Here is a 20,057-nt window from a genome sequence, read left to right as displayed (position 1 = left end):
AACAATCCGCAGCCACCACTGAATCTAAATCTACAAATAATACTGCAGCCAACCAGTGCTGACATTTTGTTCTGATTCTTCGGTATTCTTTTGTCCTTGGTTTGAGCTCAAAACTGAAGGTAGGTTTCAGCTAGGGGTGGGGGAAATTTCCGATTCTTAGATGCATCGCGATTCGGACGTGGACGAATCTGAATCGATTCACAAACGTCCAAATTTCGATTATTTAAATCTGTTAATTAAAGTGATACAGAAGCTTCTAAATAATGTGGAACTAAGAAGCGCGGTACGCGTCATCGCCGGGACACTTTGGGACGCGCACCTGGAGCGACACGCGCACAGCGGAAAACAAACATGGCCGACCGGCAGCCACCTCGCCATGAGGTCCGAACAGCTCCTTCTAATTTAAAAGCAGCCGTGTGGAAACACTTCGGCTTCTACAACGTCGACGGCGGAAGCGAACTGGACAAGAGCCACGTTATATGTAAGCTGTGTCGAGCTAAAATAAAATACTTTGGCAACACAACAAACATGAGAAGCCGTAACTCGATTCCACCCAACGGAGGAGTCGGGGAGACAGCAGGCTGCTGTTGCTGCGGCTACTAGTGGCTACTGTTGGTACTTTCCAGTTTGCACATATTTCCAATAGTTTAATAAAATATAATCGAAATGAATTCTTATTACAAATGCGCTGTTTTTAAAAATTGCAAGTGACGAATGCTTATTCAGTGAGACAAAAAGAAATGTGTTTGTGAAAAAGTGCATCAATATACATAAAGATGTATCAATAATCGTTTTATAATCGAATCGTAGCCCCTGAATCGTAATCGTAATCGAATCGGCAGGTGCCCAAAGATTCCCACCCCTAGTTTCAGCTTTGCAAGAGTGTAAAAAAAACAAACAAACAGTGACATGCATCTTCAACAGCAGGAATGAAGTGATACTGTGCTTATAATTGTTCTCATATTGGCATTATATATATCGGCTCTCGGCTGCCCTGCTCTCTAAATATCGGCACTGGCCATCGAAAAAACCATATTGGTTGACGTCTTACATGATATAGCACATAATAAAAAGTCAAAAGCCAAAAATAAAACGTCAGTGACAGCAATGTTTACCTGGGGAGAAGAGAAAAACTTTAAATAAAATAAAATCCTTTAGTATGCTTTGGAAAATAAACAGCTGTATGGTCAAACAAACTGTATGATTTGGAGTAAATAGGCTAAAATATGCTGTAATTTAAAAGGAAACATGGCATATTTAATACTTAACATGTTAACCAGAATTCTACAGCTTTGCACCTATCATTTCTCGGAGGTGGTTCTGATCTGTGATTTCCAGATCATATTGATTTAAATGTTTATTTCTGTTGATTTTCACATGTATATGCCAGAATGAGGTTGAGCTACTGTATGTAACAGGTGACTTTATGTTAATGAATAAATGTAAATGCATTTAAATGTTCCTGCTGATGCAATAAAAACGTGAAACTGGCAGAATGTGGATGATGTAGTCTTTTCTTTAAAAGTTTATACATGAAAAATTCAACAATTGCATGATCTGTACATTGAGAAAAATCCTTAACCACCCATAACCGTGACACCAGACAGAAGATCTTACAGTGAGTTTATATGCGGTGCAGTGGAAGTCAAACTTCTCTCACTGACAGTGTACATGCACTCGTTGCATAGACGTTACAGTCGAGCAGATGAAGAAAGTTTTCCCTCCTCGTGTCCAGAAAATGATCTCAGAGGGAGGTCACCCACCCAGGCCCCCTGCCAGCCCCAGTGAACCAGCCAACTGCATCACATGAGCCCTCAGGCCACCAGGCACATTTTGTTTACCAACAAGTCTCTAAAGGTGTTGTCGCTTCTCAAGGTGTCATCTGACTGGCCTCCTCTGGTGTGACATCACGGGAGGTCAGCTCAGAGAAGAGAGCGGGCAGCCAGTACTGCGATTCCCCAGCTGCCTGAGAGTCCAACCAGGCCAGGCCTTCTTTCAGGAGGTGATCCTGGAAATACGAGAGCGGAGGTCAAAGGTGAAGCACTTTACGATTTAAATTTAAGACCATTTTCACAATTATATCATCCTCAGTTTGAAAGTATGGTAGAAAAGGCCTAAACCTATTCAATATCTATTATTTCTTTTGTTCCATAGTTCTTAGCAGTATATATAATTGATTTAAATTAATGCAACCTAGACCAGGAGAAGCACCTGGAAATGGGGATGGAAGGATTCACGAATTTAAAATGATAAACTCTTTAAAGTCAAGTTTTTTAAAGACATGATATGAAGGATTTTCCTTAAAAAACATCCCTCTCAATCCTGCTTATGAAACCAAAAGAAGTGTGTGATGGTGGCTGTATCTGCAGAGACCCTGCCGTCTTCCTGTTTTTAATTATTTTGCACTGTCAGGGATAATTCTGGGTGTGAGGTTGACACTTGCCCATTCTGACTCTATGAACTTTTGAAATACTGTAACTAGCAGTGGCACCAGTATAAAGGCTTGAACATACAGTTACAACAATCCCACTTGAACTTCTCCAACTTGCCCACAATCAGATACAAAAACATATCATAACTAACACTGCTGCCTACTGCAGGCAAGAGAAAATATTTAAGACTTTATGAACAAAATCTGAGACTTTTTATTGTCTTCTAAGATATTTTGCTGCAGATATCCTGCTTCAGTGGTCGAGGAGCAACACTCAGACTGTCATACAGTGACCTGAAATGAGCCGATATGAACTTACCAGGACGTGACAAGCCCGTTCCTTCTCCCATTTTAGACTGTCCTTGATCTCGCTCACTGTCACGTAACCCTTTTTCTACAAATGAACAAAGAGACAAACAGACATGATCTCTCTTTTTAGAATAATGAGGCTACATTTATTTCTAAACAGTTGGCTTTTCTGCCTATCAAACATTCAGCAGATCTCTAATAGTTTTATTCATGACAGGAACATTATGGATGCAAATTTCATGATATTTGGGACCAGCTGCATGAAAGAAAAGCCTCCTTTGCTTCTCCCCATGCTGGCAGCACAGGTGGAGGACAGCAGTGAAATGGAAAACAGTGACATCAAGTGTTGGACTTTAAAACCTGTCAACTGTTTTGCAGTTGAATTAATGTTTTATCCTGCTGGCTTCATTTGTTCTCAGAGTCTTTTCTGTCATTACTCTCTTTGGAAGCAAATCCTCTCATGTGCATAAATCAGATTTATTAATCAAGGCTTGTGTTCAACTATATTATCAGCAGGTTGTGACATCTGCTATAATGAACCCAGGAGCTACGTCTTACCTCGGCCAGCTGTAGAACGACAGTGTGATCCATGTTGAGCTCTGCTGGGACCGACTGCACCAAGTAAGAACCACCAACAGGAATCATCCCAAAGCCATTCCCCATCACCTTCAGTTTCTTTATGGCTCTCATCAAGTCATCTCTAGGAAGCAAACATTTAAGGATTTTAATAATCATACAACTTAGGACTGACACATGGGCATTAAAGGGCAATATTTTAAACCTGGGCCCTATATTTTAATATATTTTGTTGATCACCTCAGCTGGCAGCAGCTTCGACCCAAAAATGACCAAAGTCACAAAATAACACCAAGAAACTTAATGATCGAGGTTGTGGTAGACCAGCAATTCCTGTGTTCTGCGACTTAAAATGACTGATTTTGTCAGTGGAGTCTGACACGGTCCATCTCTGTAGGCATCCATTCCATAATGTTATCAAACAGAAAAACAATCTGAGCCTGTCAATGGCATTAACAAGTACATTTACCGGACATACTGCTGGCTGAGGCGATCCCAGCACTTTTGGTAGCTATTAGTCATTAGTCACATCAAAAAAAATCAGACCCCAATGATGTCTAGATAAGCAGAAAAGTATCAACTTAGATAATATGGGACTAGATCATATGAACGGGGCAGTTTTGTAAACACAAATAAAACAGAAAATTTGCCAATTTGATGCATTTAGTATTCAATTAGTGATACTTACTGGCTCACATCCTGAGCGTATTTACCCCGTCCCTTCAGTACTCTCTGATGGAGTTCATCCAAAGTAATAAGCCCTGAAAGAAATTACATGTCAACATTTAAAAGCCAGCAACATTACAAACCATGGCATCCACATCATTAACAGTTATTTTCATAGTTGATTTATCAATCAGTTATTTTCTTGATTAACAGATAAATAGTTGTTTGACTATAAAATGTCAAAAAATGGTATATAACTGTATTGATATGCATAATATTAGGAAGGAAGATGTTAAAACAGTTGCCTATAATTGCATATTTTTTGTTAACTCTTTGATAAAAGTCAAACACAATGATAACCTCCTAGTTTTCTGTTTCTAGGCAGATCACAAACCTCCATTTCTGTGTTTCAGGGCCAGGCACACTTCAATAATCTGTACGCCCAACTCATAATAGAAGTCACCAACGCCGAGCATCTCAGACCAAAACCCTTTCCCAGCTGTGGGGGGACAAAATGAGGACAGGAGGGTTAAACAGTTCTGTTCAAGTTTAAAAACATATGACCTTAAAATGTGTATTTTAAAAGATTATATTCCAAATGTTTCTCACAGGCCAGTGGGTCAACCCCAATGGTGGCACACATTTCCTGAAACTGAACCCTGAACTGGGGGTTCTTTCGGATTTCTTGTTTATGTTTGCTGGCAAACTCCTCCAGGTTGGACTTGAATGTCTCCAACTGTTTGGACATCTGTCATGAAAACAAAAATGATTTCGTAAACAATGCAGAACAAGGGAGTATCAATAGACAAAATAAAAGTTTGCATATATTTCATTAAATGTATCTCGTTTGTACTGTTATTCAGTTAGACACTGGTGTTAGCATTTACTCCTTGTACACTATATTTATTAGTTATTACTTCTAACTGTTTTGAGAAATTTCCAGCAAAAGACCTGATAATACATTTTAGACAGTCATCAATTGTACTTTTTTAAATATAAGTAGATCAAATCAAACCATGTTTAATGAAGATTATTTAGTCCACTAAAGCAGCTCAAATTTTACACAGAAAGGTTTGTACAAGGGCTGAAACAAACCATAATTTTCTATATCAATTAATCTGACCAACTGAATCTTTTCACAATTAATTGTTGTCTATAAAATGTCAAAAATTTGTGAAAAATGCTCATCACAATTTCCCAGAGCCCAAAGTGACATCTTCAAATAGTTTCTTTTGTCCAACCAACAGTCCAAAACCCAAAGACTCCTCATTGACTGTCATAAATGACCATGAAAAGCAGCAAATCCTCACATTTATGAAGCTAAAACCAGCAAACATTTGACATTTTTGCTTGAAAAATGACTGATATGTTTAATTCATTGTCAAAATAGTTGGCAATTAATTGTCTTTTGCTTGACTAATCAATTCACTAAACTTTAGAAGAACAATGTTCCTTAATAACTGGAATGTGTGGTTGTTTAACTTTGCTCAATAAGCTAAGTTCAGAAACAAAAAACACACTGAGAAAGATAATTTCGTCAACTAAAACAGCTAAAATTTGTCCAAAACGTTTGTATGAGTTATATTTATTATAAATTAAGTTTTAAGTTAATCCATTTAATAAATAAGTGCATTCTATTTTACATTTACAACATTTGCATTAAGGAGAGATATATTCCTACTTACCTCTTTAATGTGTTGGCTACCTGGCAAATATGTGTTTTGTTTTTTACTGGAAAACAAAAAGGAAATTCTGTCACAGGAACTCACCTGGGCAATTTGGTCTTCTGCCAGAACAGTTCCTCTTTCCTTATATTTGGCCTAACAGAAAAAGAAATCACAAGTGAGGCATAAAAGTGCGTCTATAACTGGTTTAATGCAAAAACACAGACTTTCAGCTGTAACGTTTCTTTACCTCTGCGAGCTTCTTTTTGGCGATAGCTCCCGCACCAACACCTCTCCGATGCATGTTGCTGCTTTCTGGTCCAAAACTTTAAATGGAGAATCTGAACTACGAGCGTGTTTATCGCAGAATAATATCAGGTAGTCCTATTTTCAGGGTTTAGTTAGCTCGAAACTAAGCTAGCTTAACTAACTAAACTAGCATTAGCTGCTGTAGTTCACCAACTCTATCAGTTCTCCTCTAAATACGCGCTCTTTCCTTAACGTCAACTTCCACATTAGCAGTTCGCTATCAAAGTAAACTCAAAAGACGCTTAAAAGTCGCATTTTCGATAAACGTGGGTTTGTTAATTTGATTTCTAACACTAGTTTAGTACAGACTCTTCCATTTTGTTTGCAAGGAAGTAAACTACTTCCTGGTCGGTGACGTCTACAATTTAAGTTCTGTCGCCCCCTGGCGTCTCGGAGAAAATAGCAGGACAGTAAAATTTAAAAATACAGGATACAGAGAGAAGATGCACTGTTTTAACTGAAAAATATAATAAGAACAACAGAATATATCTATCAATAGAGGTGAACAGCTTAGATAAATAGGAAAATAAATGGAAAAATAGAAAAAAATCTGTATAAAAACTAACAAGTTCATGTCAAAGTCACAGCAGCCAAGAAATGAACCAATGGTAATGTAGGTAATTTAGATTCACGGATTTTTGTTTCATTTACAACATAAATTTTTCTGCGCAACCTCAAAAACAAGTGCAGCACTTTATTAGCTTTAAAGCCAATCAACAATGTTTGATTTTCTCTTTACATGACATGAGAATGATATACTGCAAAACAAAAAAAAAAGGATGCTTAGCACTAAGAAATTAGAGAATTACGACATCATTACTCTTGATTTACAGCAGTAAATACATTCATAATGTTGATAGTCAACCCCTTACCTGAAGGTCTTTATTTCAGTGTAGACATATATATGATATAGATTGATTTTCTTGATTAATTGCTTGGTTCTGGTTACATATGCTGTTATTGTAGATGTTAGATCATATTACTCTTACATATACTCTGTGTGTGTGTGTGTGTGTGTGTGTGTGTGTGTGTGTGTGTGTGTGTGTGTGTGTGTGTGTGAAATTTTAAATTAATCATAATAACATTTTATGTAATAAAGTAAATAAATGTAGTGGAGTAAAAGTATGAAGCAGGAAGTAACTTTATTTATTTATTTGTCTGATGTTATACAGGTGGGCAAATATTCACAACACATGAGATAACACACCACACAGCGTCCAGGTTTTGAACTAATCTCAGCAGGAGACAACAGTCAAGGTGTCATGAGCGTCACTGCACCTTGTTGGAGCCTAAGAACAATATTTGAGTCATGATATTGAAACCACATTCATTTGACGCAGCAGGACAGATCAGTTAACACAATAAGAAAAAACACACCTAGATGTGTTTCTCCTGCAGACGTCCTATCTTCAGCAGGTCGTTGTAGAGACGTTCCTCTGGATCGTCCTCTGCTGTGGCAGCAGGCCTGTCAGTGAAGGTAGTAATTATTACATTAGTCTGTTAAACTGTTGCTCCTGATTTTAGTTGAAATCTGTTGCACTCCTTCAGTGACTTACTTGTTTTTTTTCTGCCTGTGGCTGATCAGGAAATCAACAAAGTTTTTCTGCACCATTGAATCCATGATTTTGCTGATTTCACTGGCGATGGTCGACTCAGCGTACCTCCTCCCCACATGCTGCTCGTCCTCACTGAGACTTTATACATGAAACACAAATATAAAATCACACGAGTAAAGCTGCAACCAATGATTATTTTCAATATTGATTCATCTGCTGAGTATTTTCTTGATTTATTGCTTGGTCCTGGTTGTAATTATTCTCCTTTTTCTTAAAAAACAATACACCAAATTTTCCAAAACCTATTTTACATTCTGAAAGGGGGGTGTTTGTATAATTACAAAGATCTTAGGAGATAATCCAGCAAGTTATCCGAGTTTTAAAAGAGGTTGGCAAACTTTTCTTTTGACAGTGGAGAAAAAATGGGGAAAGAAAGAGAAAAAAATCAACAACAAAGGACTTATTAATTTGTGAACCCCATAAAGTTTGACTGTGACTGTTGTAAATGTTTTTTTCTTCTTGTTACATCTTTTACATTGTTTTTTTCTTTTTACGTCTTTTATGTAATTTTCATCCTGTTTAGGTCTTTTACGTTGTTTTTTTTCTTTTTACATCTTTTATGGCGTTTTCCACTTGTCACATGTTTTACATTGTTTTCTTCTTGTTGCACCAAGGAATCATCTTTTTGATGTGTTACTAATTTGTAGGCAAAGTGAAAAAGTGATTGTTTCCATTATCTCTATCTGTCTGTTCTTCTGTTGTGGGAGAGTCAGGAAGCAGCCAGTGCCTGATGATTTCTATCTTACCGGCAGATAACAGAATACCAAATAAATATTGATTAAAACTGCCCGAATGACAGTTGAGTCTTCCGTTGATAAAAGTTTAAACTGGAAAGTTAAGTATTTTCATGTTAAAAATACTCCAACCAGAATATCTCTGTCTTCATGCCACTGCAGAACCTGAATCTCCCCTCTGGATATCAAAAAATCTATATTTTATCTTAAAACAGATTCAGTGTGTTAAGTAAAAACAAGCAGATTTATCCCTGTGACACTAACCTCATCTCTTCAGGCTGAGCGTTTGCATGCAGCGCTCCAAGCAGGCAGACGACCAAAACTTCAAACAGCAACTTCATGATGACCTTTAGAGAAAAAGGCACAAAAGTTTTAACAAGATGAAAGCTGATCAAGAATAATGTCCTTATTTTCCCAACCTAATACAGCAGCACATGACCGAGAGGAGAAGTAAATAAATAATATATACATGTGCACAGTAAACAACCATATGAAAGTGTATTTCCTTACCTTTAAATGGAGATTTCTTTAAAACAGGCAGTGAGAAACCCTTAAGCTACTTATCCTGGTGGGTTGCCTGCTGAAAATGGGGTTTTTATATAGTTTTCTTGGGAGGTAATATGTATCATATCAGGAAAGTGCGCAAGAAAAACATCTTAGTTCCAGCTCATTAAAGCATTAATGAAACACACACACACACACACACACACACACACACACACACACACACAGGTGACCACTGATAAGCAGCACTGTAATAAATGTGGAGAGTGAGTTAATTTCACTTTCCTAAAGAGCTGGTGTTGAGTTAACAACCCCCAGGAGAAGATTCATGGACCATTAAACTAATGGAAAAGTGGCACTTTCGCAGCATATGAAAAAGTAATGGTTTGTTGATAACACGTGAAGATAAAGATGGAAAGTGTAGGCTGAAATGTTTAGTATCAGGATCTTTTGACTGACGTAGGACATTTGACTTAATCTCTTCCAGAGAAATGACACCTGCTTTCCTGTGACTATTATGTTATGGTTTGATGTTTATGGCCTTCTTTTTTATAGAAATATTGAAACTCTAATTTAACTTATAGTCCTTCAGCAATACTTAAAACATCTTTTTACTGGTGTCCCTACTTGTATGAGCAGAGATGGCAAAAGTACACACACTCTTTACTCAGGTAGAAGTACAGATATTTGTTACGTTTTTTCCTCATTACGTCTTTTTTGTCTTATGTCTTTTATGTTGCTTTTTGTGTTGTTGTGTCTGTTTTGTATTGTTACTTTTTTTTTTGTCTTATTACGTATTTTTCATTGTTTTTTGTCTTGTTAGATTTTTTCTTTTTTTTTTTTCTTGTTATGTCTTTTCAGTTGTTTTTGTCTTATTTTGTAGATTGATATGTAGATTTTGTCAATAAAAAATAAAGAAAAAGGTTTAATGAACACTGCTGTAGATATCTGTCGCCCCCTGATGGCGGCCCTCAGCTCAAAACCTCCAAAACACAAGAAATGGCCATCCAACAAATTACGCATGCGCAGTTGTCGGCGCTTTAAAACAAGTCTTGAGGAGGGAACATGAAGGCACTTGCAGGTGGACTTGAATTATAGTCGAGGTAAGCTCAAAACGCGCAAATGTATGATAGTAAAAACACCTATGACCGCACTAAGACCGTCTCTACGCGGTCGTTATAATCGCTTCGCTCCGAACGCGCAGTTTCTTGGTTAAAATTAGCCGGCTAGCGTTAGCCTGCTAGCTAGCTGTTATTGTTTTTCATGATTTCGCGAGAACCAAAATGGAGGAGATGGCTGCTGCCAGTGTCCTACACAGCCACTCCCGAGTCCTTGTTTGAAGACCTCTCACTGAAATGTCTGCCCTGACGCACCAATGAGTTTAATTATTCCTAACGGGACTAGTTTGTCTTCAAATGAGCGGCTATACATTTGTGCTAGTGTGCTAATGTAGCTTAGCTTGGATTCAAACCCGGCGATTTTAGGTAAAGGATGCCCGGGATCAGGCTCACTGTTCACGTTATAGTTTTCTTCGGTTCGTCCAAGCGTTAATAGTTGGTGCATATCTTTTACTGCCAGTTCACAAAGACCGTATTCCTCCGGTTAAACACACAACAATAATCTTAATTTCTCTTTGTTTTGTAGGGCAGCAGCTGCTCAGTTCTCATGGGAGGGAGCTGTGAAGTGCATCGCCGAGGCGTTGCAGGATGAAAAGTGGTTGTGTTCGCCATGACTCTGAGAGCCACACTGTTTCCAAATACAGGCTTCAAGCAGGACGCTGACTCCATCTCTGACTTTGACAAAACGCATTTTGGGACCGCCACCGTGAGTCCTGTGAGCCTGAAGAGGGAGTCCTGCGACTTTGTTCTAGATGTTCAAAACGTGCAGGGGGGCGAGATCCCGAGCAAATCTAAGGACTTAGACCAGAATTACATGACAAGCAAAGTTTCCCTCGCTGCCACAGTTGCAGAGCTAGTTCAAGGAGACAATAAAACTGTGGGGATATTGTCCCCTGTCAGACAAATGGGGGGTGAGGGAACCCCAGTGAAAGGTAAACCCCTCTCTGCTGACACTATGGAGAACCCTCAGATGGCTGTGAACAATAACCCCAAGGATGCCGGCGCTGATGACTCTGTGAAGGGGGTCGTCCCTGGAGTCCTTGGCACTGCATCCATTGAACTCTCCTCTGAGGGCAAGTGGAGAAACATCAGGAAGACCCCTGCTAATCCCCACACACAGGCCAACTGCCTCCGGCAGATTCTCCTCCTCCAACTGGACCTCATTGAACAACAGCAACAACAGCTGCAGTCCAAGGACAAGGAGATAGATGAGCTCAAAGCAGATAAGGAGACAGTATGTTAAAGTTTTTTTTTTCAAAACTTATATTGGTGTGTTACATAAGTTTTGATTTTGAAAACATTAAAAGCCTGTCTCCTTCTTTTGCAGCTGCTTGCACGAATTGAGCGCATGGAGCGTCGCCTGCAGCTCACCAGGAAGGATCCCCCACGTGACAAGCGTCTTTTCCAGCCTCTGGAGCCATGGACCCCCGACAAGGAGGACATGTGGGACTTGGATGTAGAGGAGACTCCACAGGCCAACCCAGCCACTCCGCTTCCCTTTAGTCGGGGTGGCAAAGGTCAAAAGAGGTAAATACCTGATACTAAAGACGAAACAACATGAAAATTTCATATCATGATTAAAGTGACCAAACACACTTGGCTTGGCTTTGGTAGCAGTTCCTGAATGATACTTTTTTCAATATCAAATCCATTTTAACTAGAAGAAAATTACATAATGCATTACAGTTCAATTATTCACTTTAAAGGAAGAAACTGATCAAAGATCTGATGGTAAAAATAACAGTGCAGTGATCCCCTGTCTCTGGATGTATGTACTGTTTTTCATGCATACTTCTACAATGTGTGATGTTAGACAGCCAATCATCAGCATTATTAGATCTTGATACACGCATGCCGCATGCTTAATGGCTCGCTGGCACTGATGAGATGCATTGAAATTTGATATTGAATGACCAGGCATTTTTCGATACTCAATAGTATTGAAACAATTCTTTCGGTACCGTAAAAGTATCAAAGTTCGATGCCCAGCTCTAGTATCTGTATTTGTGCTGAAATTGCATCATGTCCTTTGCAATGTCAGCATTTTAAGAGACGCAAAACAAACTCACGGAGCTGCCATGTCTCAAGGACTATTGCTTAGTTTTAGTTACTTTTAATTAAACACAGGGTTAATGATAATTTAAATTTGAAACTATGATGTTGACCATGCCTGGAATTAAATAATTTTTAGGGCAAGACAGCTTTGGCCTTTTATAAAAATAAGTTTACAGGGGCTTTCTCGGCCAAACTGTAGGGCTCCAAGGTCAAACCAACAGTGCAGTAACAGTAGGTGATAATCACATTGTTTGAGGACAAAACAGGATTAGTGCCATTACCAAAAAATTCACCTGATCAGCCTCAGTCAGTAGAAACAAACACATATCACCAGACTGTAACACATTAACCACACCAAAAAAAATGACCACAGTCAACGCCCAACAACACTCATCATACTTTAGCAGGCTTTCTGTAGTGGTCACAGATGTTAAAAAAAAAAAAAAAAACATATTAGCAATTTGACTTAAACTAAAACTTCTTGTGCTCTCAGGGGAAAATATTACACCAGACTTCCTTGAAGAAGTTTGACATATTAACAATTCACTACGTTTCTCTAAAAATGCAGAACTCTACAAAGACAAGATATGAAGCATCATATGTCCACTGTGTTCTTGTTGATGCAGCACCAATATCAGCCGCGCCTGCCACATCGGCTGTGTGGGTGGAACCGGCATTATGGCCACAATCTGTAGAATTTCTGCCCTGACTGACCATCTGGAATTTGATTGTGGTTTATTCTGAAACTGTTAATTGTTTTGTCCCTACCTGACATGACAGCGCTTTGCTTATGTGCCTTGTGAAGAATGTAACAATAAGGAATAAGGATAGCCTGCTTACTGCTCAGCAGGTAAAATGCTATGTCTGGCAATTAATTTGACCAAAAAAAAAAAGAGAGAGAGAAATTCCAAGCAAAAATGGCAAAAAAAAAAAATGCTGTGGACAGCTGCTCAAATATGAAGATTTTCTGCCTGTGTTTTTTTTTTTTAACAAAACATTTAAAGACATCATCTTGGATTTTTTTTTTCAATATTTTCTGATATTTTATAGACTTTGCAGCCCTTAATTAACCATTAACCAGTTACTTAAGTCTTTGTTATTTGATATCTACTAATAAACAATCAATTTGTACAGCAGGAGTAAAAATTGACTTTGGGCAAGTAGGAAAAAAAACATTGAAGTTGAACCCTGTTGTGGTATTAAATCAAGCCACAGTATTTAAATGCACAAAGAAAAGGAAGAATTGCAATTTACCACAGGTCATTAAAATGTTATAATCTCTTTAAATCTAAATAGATCAAATTCATGACTTCAATTTCTTTCCACATAACTTCAATCAGTTATTCCTGTCCTTTGCACACACAGGAAATCTTGCTTTGGAGATGCAAAAGTCCAGAAATCCCGGGGCAAAAGTGCCAAGCTGAGCCCCCAGAAACCTGAGATCCAGCCGGGCTCTCCCAATCAAAGAGAGCTGCGCAGTAAGGAAACCCCAGAGAAGACCGTCCCTATGAGGTCAGGGGCAGAAAGGGACATTATGCTCCCGTGCAAAGAGGAGCCTGAGCAGAGCTGTCAGATTGAAGATCTGCCCTTCATGTCTACTACTGAGATGTACCTCTGTTGCTGGAACCAACCTCCTCTGTCCCCTCTGCGTGAGACTTCCCCTAAAAAGGAGGAAGAGGTGGCCAGTGAGTGGACTCCTCATGTAGTACATGATATGCTGATTGTTTGTAAGCCTAACCTATATCCCATCTTTAATCACTATATCCATCAAATGTACTGAAAACATTATCTCTCAATAACTCCCCCTCCCTCTTCCTCCTTCTAGTTCCATCTTGGAGGGAAAATCATATAGAGCCTTTGGAAGAGGATCCCGCCTTTACCCCGCCTGAGGTGAGACACAGCTTAAATGCTAATTTTTCCACCTCTAGAGTTAGAAAAGGTCAATCCAGAAGCATTTAACTCATGAATTGCAATTGTGAATTTGTCTTTTCATCCAGCCGCTGGACGACAATGTGTTTTTGAAACGCCACATGAAGCTGGAGTTGGATGAGAAGAGGAGGAAAAGGTACCAATCACTGACTAAAGTTATTTGAGATTTTAGTAAATATGTCCTTGTTCCTGATTTTTGACCGAAGCCTGACTGACACTGGACACTGGAGTTAAAATCGGATAACAATGAGCTTCATGCAAGAACATTTCGGTATTCTTATCTTAACTTTCTCTTACTGGAACCAAGATTTCTTTTCAAGACAACAAAAAAATGTATTGAGCTCAATAAAATGCTATTTTAAAACATTTGTCCTTCGTAGTTAATAAACTCTGTTGTATATTACTATCATCTATATGAAATAATATAGAATGAAACTTAAACATCCTCATAAAAATTCAGAATTGTAAAGGTGAAGTAAAATTCCCAACCTTCTGTGAAGTCTGTTAGCTACAAATAATGATGAGAAATGTCTTCCAGCAATTAAGTAAACATATGACTTACCAGTTCTGCTGTTCTCTTTGCTCTTCCTCCCTTTTTTATTAATCTTGTGCGTGTTTTCAGATGGGACATCCAGCGAATCAGAGAGCAGCGCATGTTTCAGCGTCTGCAGCAGCGCATGAACAGGAAGAAAGTCGTCCCGGAGACTGAGCCAGAGCTTTCATCCTTCTACCCCGACACTGAAGATGGTGCGTCTGCATAACTTCACATCCGGCAGCTGAATTTAACTGTGACGCAGTTTAGCAACATTGTTTGGATGTTTTCACAAGATTCTAACATGATTCTTTTTGTTTCTGCCAGTTGAAACCATAGTGATCACGCCCTTCTTGCCTGTGGTGGCATTTGGCCGGCCGCTGCCCAAACTGTCACAACAGTAAGTTGTAGCTGAATTTTTCTTTTTATAAAAATATTTATTAAGTTTCAGTTGTTGGTCAATCATCTTAATTACTTTAGCATTTCTGCGCTTTTGGAAATTGTAAAGTACGGTTTTAAAAATTTGATCCTCCCAAGTCTGACTGCAAGTTGAATGACCAAAAGATAGTCTCTCGTTTCTTGGTTTTATGATGCTGCTGGTAGTGGAGACCTCTGTCTAACACATATTAAGGGTCAGCTGTTACTCAGTGGCCATTGATGATACTTAGAGTGGCTGGTGGAGTGTATATAAACTGCAGATATCAAACCAAAGAAAAGGCATGAATAATTCTGTTATTTCATGCCCATTACACTTGAATATACATGGTTATTTTAGGCAGTAACGTGTTGTTTCAATGAAGTTTTTATTCATTAATGAATTAGAAAAATAGATTGCGTTATGACACTGGGGCCGGGATGCAGTTTCTCAGAAACTGTGTCTTCAAACTGCATTATTCTACACATTATATGTTCAGAATTAGCCAGTAGCAGAGATTTAGACCAGGTTTTCCATCATTTAGGATGACAAAGAAACTTGTTAACATTTATAAAAGATGATGGTGATTGAGGATGTTTACAGCAGGATATTTGAGAGTTACAGTACGGGGATCTAAACTTAACTTTCACCACCTTCCCAGAACTCTCAAGAGGGAGCGGGAACATTGTTCCACATCAGCCACACTGACCAGCCTGCCTGCAGACAGTTTTTTTGCTCGCCTCTTGAGTTCAGACATCAGCCGATCCTGATCATCCCCAAAAGCCAGACAATGGGGTGATTATTTGTTCTGCCACTAACACTTAGCACTAAAATCTCCTGTATATGTTCAACAGGGTTGGGATCAGATGACTGTGAATCAAACCGTTTACTGAGCCCTGGTGCCCTGCATGGAGGAATCTGCTTTATCTTTCCTTTCATTTTTCCACTTAATATTACATGACAGGGTGGCCTTTAACGTCATTATTAACAGGACAGTGATGCGGTCAGGACTGAGGTGCTTGTGCGAAGGTCTCTTAGCATCTCTGAATCGCTAATAATGAAGGTTAAGCTCACCCTTGAGTGAAATATTGCAATTATACTATATTCTAATAACAAAATAAAAGATAAAATCAAAATTAATTTGTATTGTCAGACAATCTGCTCTCAAAATGAAACACTTGTTACTGGTGTTATCTTAGTTTCCCTGGAGAAACACATGGCCTGACTCATAACTGGAAAACAAGCAGTCAAGTCAGTAGAAGTCCTATGTAATGAAACCTAGTTTAGAACTCCAGCGAGTAGTTCGACCTTTAGTAACGACCAGCAGCAAAGACGATATCTAGGCCATGTTGAGTCAGCCAGTCAGTTTATGCTAACATTAATGCTTTCTAGAGATTGTGAGGAAGTCGTAGTCTTTAAGTCTCCTGAAGTCTGTGGCTTGAGATTTATTTTCATGAATAAAAAAGGTTCAAAAACATTCCCCTCTCAGATTGCTTAGTCAGAACTTCTTGTTGTATAAGTAGCATTTCGACAGTTCAGGTTGAAGGCAAAGGAATTAATTTAAAGTAACATGTTTATTTTTCCTTCAGGAACTTCGAGCTGCCTTGGCTGGATGACCGAAGCCGGTGTCGCATTGAGGTGCCCAAAAAACACACACCTCACCGGACCTGTCGGAAGTGAAACCAATGTGGCGTTAATTAACAGCGGAGAGATGCCGCTCTGCGCCCAGATTAGGAAAATGCTACATCTGTCTTGTCTGGGTGGGGGGGGGGGACGAGTCACCAGTCGCTATGTATAACTGCTGTCGCTTTCAGTCTGTGCGAGAGTTCACGACTCTCTGGTCTCAACGTGTCGCCACAGACCAGCTGATCTCCTGCAGGATGTTGTACAAGGACAGGAGACGGCTGCTCCAGTGGGTGTCCTTGATATTTCTGGTCTCATTTACACGTCTGAAAGGGAGATTAAAAGCCCCCTGCCCCCATGTTAGCAGCCGTCGAAGATTACACATCAGTTTGTATCCTAAAACAAAACGAAAAGTTATGTGCATGTTCTGTAACATGTTTAACCCATAGGGACTTTTGAGCGCATTTTACGTGCTTTTCATTCTTTATTTTTTGATAATTTTGGCTGTGTTCATGCATATGGCATGAAATTTGCCAGGATTGTGTATTTTTTATTTGATCTTGGTTTTTCCCAGCTCAGCTCCTGCAGAAAGTCTAAAATACACTGTGTAGAAACAATTGTTACACTCGAACTGTGCAAGTGCAAAGAATGCACCACTGAAACCCATTCAAACTGCAATTTTTGATCTCACTTCCATTAAAGCATAATACATGCATTTTATTATCTCTGGGTGTCAATCTGGACTTTTGCCTTGGAATTGATCGTTTTTACTACTCTCCACCAGATGACGTCATTTTGACCATATTTGGCTTATGGAGAAAATGCACGTTATTTCCACTAGGTGGCACTGTCACAATATCCCCCTCCCTCTCCCTTCAGCTTTAACGCTGAGAGGTGTGTGTGTGTTGTGTGTGCATGACCATATAACATCATGAGCAAAGTGCTAGTGGTTTTCAAGAGGCACTGTTTTCATTCACTGTTTCATGCGTAGTTTTTGTGCAGAAATTCAAAGCTCCTCTAAAGACTAGATTGTAAAAATGGACACCACACACATCTACACAAACGTCCACACACACGGGCATGCACTGCTTCAAATAAATATAAACACCGGGCATTTTGAATCACATCAAAAATGTCGATGCATCACCGATGACATGACGTCTGAAGCTCGTCACAGACCACACAAAATTGCAGGGGAGACGTAACAAGGATATTTTTGCCACCGACCCGTGAGCAAACATCGCGCTGCTGCTGCAGGCTGCAGTGTACCGTTCGCGCATATGACTCAATGCGCAGCTTGTTGGATGTCCACACACACAGACCGGGCCAATATCCGGGCCACCACGATTCATAACACGTTCAGGCTAATCAACACCTGCCTGCATTTTGATGACAGGCTGCCTCGACCGCGGAGTCCGAGGAGCAACGTGTCCGCAACTCCTCCTCCAGGCTGTAATAATTCAACACAAAAAAATTACTTTGCATGTAGTATGTTGAAAATAATTCATTTTTTCTGTTTTTTTCATCTAAAAACATGGTGGCATCATGACAAAAACCTGGCATTTAAAGGGTTAAAATCTTTAAAAATTAATTATTTGATATCAATAATTAGGTCATGTGTAGGTGAAAAAAATAGCTCAATGAAAGTAGAATATAATATCAATGTATAATATTTTATATAGCTATTTTATGAAAAGCACATTTTTTGTGCTTAACAGTACGAGTGTAACAATTTGACACTGCACAAAAAATAATAATGCATAAAAATCATTGTTGCTGGTAATTATTGACATATCCCAGGCTGTAATAATTTAACAAAAAAATTGCCTTTGCATGTAGTATATTGAAAATAATTCATTTTTTCTGTTTTTTCATCTAAAAACATGGTGGCATCATGACAAAAACCTGGCATTTAAAGGGTTAAAATCTTTAAAATTTAATTATTATTTGATATCAATAATTAGGTCACGTGTAGGTGAAAACATATAGCTCAATGAAAGAATATAATGTCAATGTATAATATTTTTTATAGCTTGCTTTTAAAAAGCACATTTTTTGCGCTTAATGATACGAGTATAACAAATATAATAACAGTCCCTAAGGGTTAAAATACATTTTTGTAGCAGCTGTTCCATCCAAAATAGATTTTATCACGCAAAAGTGGAGTTTCTGTCACTTTTCACGCATAGCGAGCTGACAAATTTGACTCTAATCTTGGGTGCTTTCATGTAGGGGAGGGGTGGATGAACATTTGACTGAAAAGTAGAGCTTGAACTGTCCGTCATGAGCAATACGGCTACATTTTTCTGTTCTGGGTCGTCCTGCCACTCTCGTTCTGCCTGCCTAAGTGGGGGGGGACATGTCCGAATCTGACTGTATCGTGCTGTGTATTGCCTATATTGTTCGCACACAACTTCAGATAAGATTTTATCAATGTTTAGTGTGATATCGGAGCCACAATCAGCATGATTTCATATTTTAAAAAATTGCAATCCAATGTAAGAGAAAAAAAAAAAATTAAGAAAAGCAACCAAATGATTGTTCTGTGTTCAGGTTTGCTTCAAGAAAACAAAGGCACGGAAAATTAGACCGGTGGTAAACTTGGCGTGATACCCAGTGTTTTGTTCCCCGTTTTTGTTTCTGTTAGTAATTTTTTATTTTTTTTTAATGTGAGTTGCATGGACTCTATTTAGCTGTTTCAATAAATAAAAGATGGTAGCATGGCTTAACCCCAGAATGGAGAATAATCTCTGCTCATTTGGGCTACAGAAATCTACAAAATATTGTTCTTGAAAAGCATGACTTTTGGCTGCTCTGTTCGGTGAGAACTGCCGCCTCATCATAAGGCGATCCGATAATAACAAAGTACAGTTATGATCTCAATTTTCGTGTTTCCGATCTTTACGATACGCTTACATCCAGTAACTATTAGGCGAGTTATGTGTATGCATTGGTCTCTTTAAGGATGCAGCTAACTGACATTCAAAGGGAGCCACTTTAGACGATAAATAAGCTTTCTAGCTGTAGTTCTTCTAGCGATGTTCACCAGTATGCTCTCTAACATGCTGCCAGTTAACCTCTCCTCCCTCTCGAACTGAGTTCATCTCAGTTACGATCGCAGTGTTTTGATTTCTGCCGGTGTTCTCCTTCCTCGCTGCGTTTGCTCAACCTGTTTTTACATATGATGCAACGGCTTTCTGCAGCTTCAATACTTCGACTGCCAGGCGTATGTGAAAGGCAGGTTTTGGAAATACAAAGTTTTTGTTTTTGTGTTTTGTTTTCTGTACATAGCTTTCAGAAACAAATGTACATAAAACATGGCTGTTATTTTTTTATTATTTAATGTTGGAAGTGTTGAGTACATTCAATATTGTTCTATGATTGTATGTTGACAAATTGACGGTTTTGAAAGTTAAATTCTTTTGGAATAAAAATTAACATGTCTATGATATTTGGATTTAAGTTCTTGGTGTGAAAGACTGGGAAGCAGATGATTTTGAGGCAGATTTATGAAGAGCTGCAACGATTAATCAATTCTGATCATCGATTAATCGATTTGAGTCATTTTTTTTTAAA

General features: G+C 38.8%; 3 protein-coding genes across 5 annotated transcripts; 1 reads left to right on the top strand and 2 right to left on the bottom strand.

Moving 5' to 3' along the window:
* Positions 1–1,498: 1,498 nt before the first annotated feature.
* Positions 1,499–6,302, bottom strand: snf8 (SNF8 subunit of ESCRT-II). Its single transcript, XM_084741707.1, has 8 exons — positions 5,897–6,302; positions 5,752–5,802; positions 4,592–4,730; positions 4,377–4,481; positions 4,005–4,077; positions 3,299–3,440; positions 2,751–2,825; positions 1,499–2,008 (listed from the first exon to the last, which is right to left on the bottom strand). The coding sequence occupies exons 1-8, from the start codon at positions 5,948–5,950 to the stop codon at positions 1,871–1,873; spliced, it is 777 nt and encodes a 258-aa protein (XP_084597833.1). The 5' UTR covers positions 5,951–6,302; the 3' UTR covers positions 1,499–1,870.
* Positions 6,303–7,278: 976 nt separating this feature from the next.
* Positions 7,279–8,652, bottom strand: gip (gastric inhibitory polypeptide). The gene is made up of 3 exons (XM_084741390.1): positions 8,570–8,652; positions 7,512–7,649; positions 7,279–7,420 (listed from the first exon to the last, which is right to left on the bottom strand). Exons 1-3 carry the CDS (start codon positions 8,644–8,646, stop codon positions 7,333–7,335), a joined length of 303 nt encoding a protein of 100 aa, XP_084597516.1. The 5' UTR covers positions 8,647–8,652; the 3' UTR covers positions 7,279–7,332.
* Positions 8,653–9,784: 1,132 nt separating this feature from the next.
* msl1b (MSL complex subunit 1b) lies at positions 9,785–19,930 on the top strand. Of its 3 annotated transcripts, none has more exons than XM_084741706.1 (10): positions 9,785–9,912; positions 10,454–11,161; positions 11,255–11,454; positions 13,348–13,667; positions 13,808–13,872; positions 13,980–14,047; positions 14,534–14,658; positions 14,771–14,843; positions 16,448–16,917; positions 18,584–19,930. In XM_084741706.1, exons 2-9 carry the CDS (start codon positions 10,538–10,540, stop codon positions 16,536–16,538), a joined length of 1,566 nt encoding a protein of 521 aa, XP_084597832.1. In that variant the 5' UTR covers positions 9,785–9,912; positions 10,454–10,537; the 3' UTR covers positions 16,539–16,917; positions 18,584–19,930. The 3 variants fall into 3 exon arrangements, with proteins under 3 accessions (XP_084597832.1, XP_084597830.1, XP_084597831.1); XM_084741704.1 differs by having other exon boundaries at positions 13,348–13,709; XM_084741705.1 differs by lacking the exon at positions 18,584–19,930 and having other exon boundaries at positions 13,348–13,709; positions 16,448–16,923.
* The last annotated feature ends 127 nt before the right edge of the window (positions 19,931–20,057 follow it).

This window comes from Lutjanus erythropterus, chromosome 17 (genome assembly GCF_056507025.1).
Source record: "Lutjanus erythropterus isolate fLutEry1 chromosome 17, fLutEry1.hap2, whole genome shotgun sequence".
Lineage (NCBI taxonomy): Eukaryota > Metazoa > Chordata > Actinopteri > Lutjaniformes > Lutjanidae > Lutjanus > Lutjanus erythropterus.
The sequence above is the reverse complement of the archived record's forward strand: the minus strand, read 5'-3'. Positions and strand labels throughout refer to the sequence as shown.

Coding starts and splice junctions, on each gene's coding strand:
- snf8 (XM_084741707.1), bottom strand. CDS start 5,950: ATGCATCGGAGAGGTGTTGGTGCGGGAGCTATCGCCAAAAAGAAGCTC. Junction 4,731..5,751: donor CAGAAGACCAAATTGCCCAG/GTGAGTTCCTGT, acceptor TTTTCATGACAG/ATGTCCAAACAGTTGGAGAC. Junction 2,009..2,750: donor AACGGGCTTGTCACGTCCTG/GTAAGTTCATAT, acceptor TCGTATTTCCAG/GATCACCTCCTGAAAGAAGG.
- gip (XM_084741390.1), bottom strand. CDS start 8,646: ATGAAGTTGCTGTTTGAAGTTTTGGTCGTCTGCCTGCTTGGAGCGCTG. Junction 7,650..8,569: donor GCTCAGCCTGAAGAGATGAG/GTTAGTGTCACA, acceptor TCATGTATAAAG/TCTCAGTGAGGACGAGCAGC. Junction 7,421..7,511: donor CACAGGCAGAAAAAAAACAA/GTAAGTCACTGA, acceptor CTTCACTGACAG/GCCTGCTGCCACAGCAGAGG.
- msl1b (XM_084741704.1), top strand. CDS start 10,538: ATGACTCTGAGAGCCACACTGTTTCCAAATACAGGCTTCAAGCAGGAC. Junction 11,162..11,254: donor TCAAAGCAGATAAGGAGACA/GTATGTTAAAGT, acceptor CTTCTTTTGCAG/CTGCTTGCACGAATTGAGCG. Junction 13,873..13,979: donor CCGCCTTTACCCCGCCTGAG/GTGAGACACAGC, acceptor CTTTTCATCCAG/CCGCTGGACGACAATGTGTT.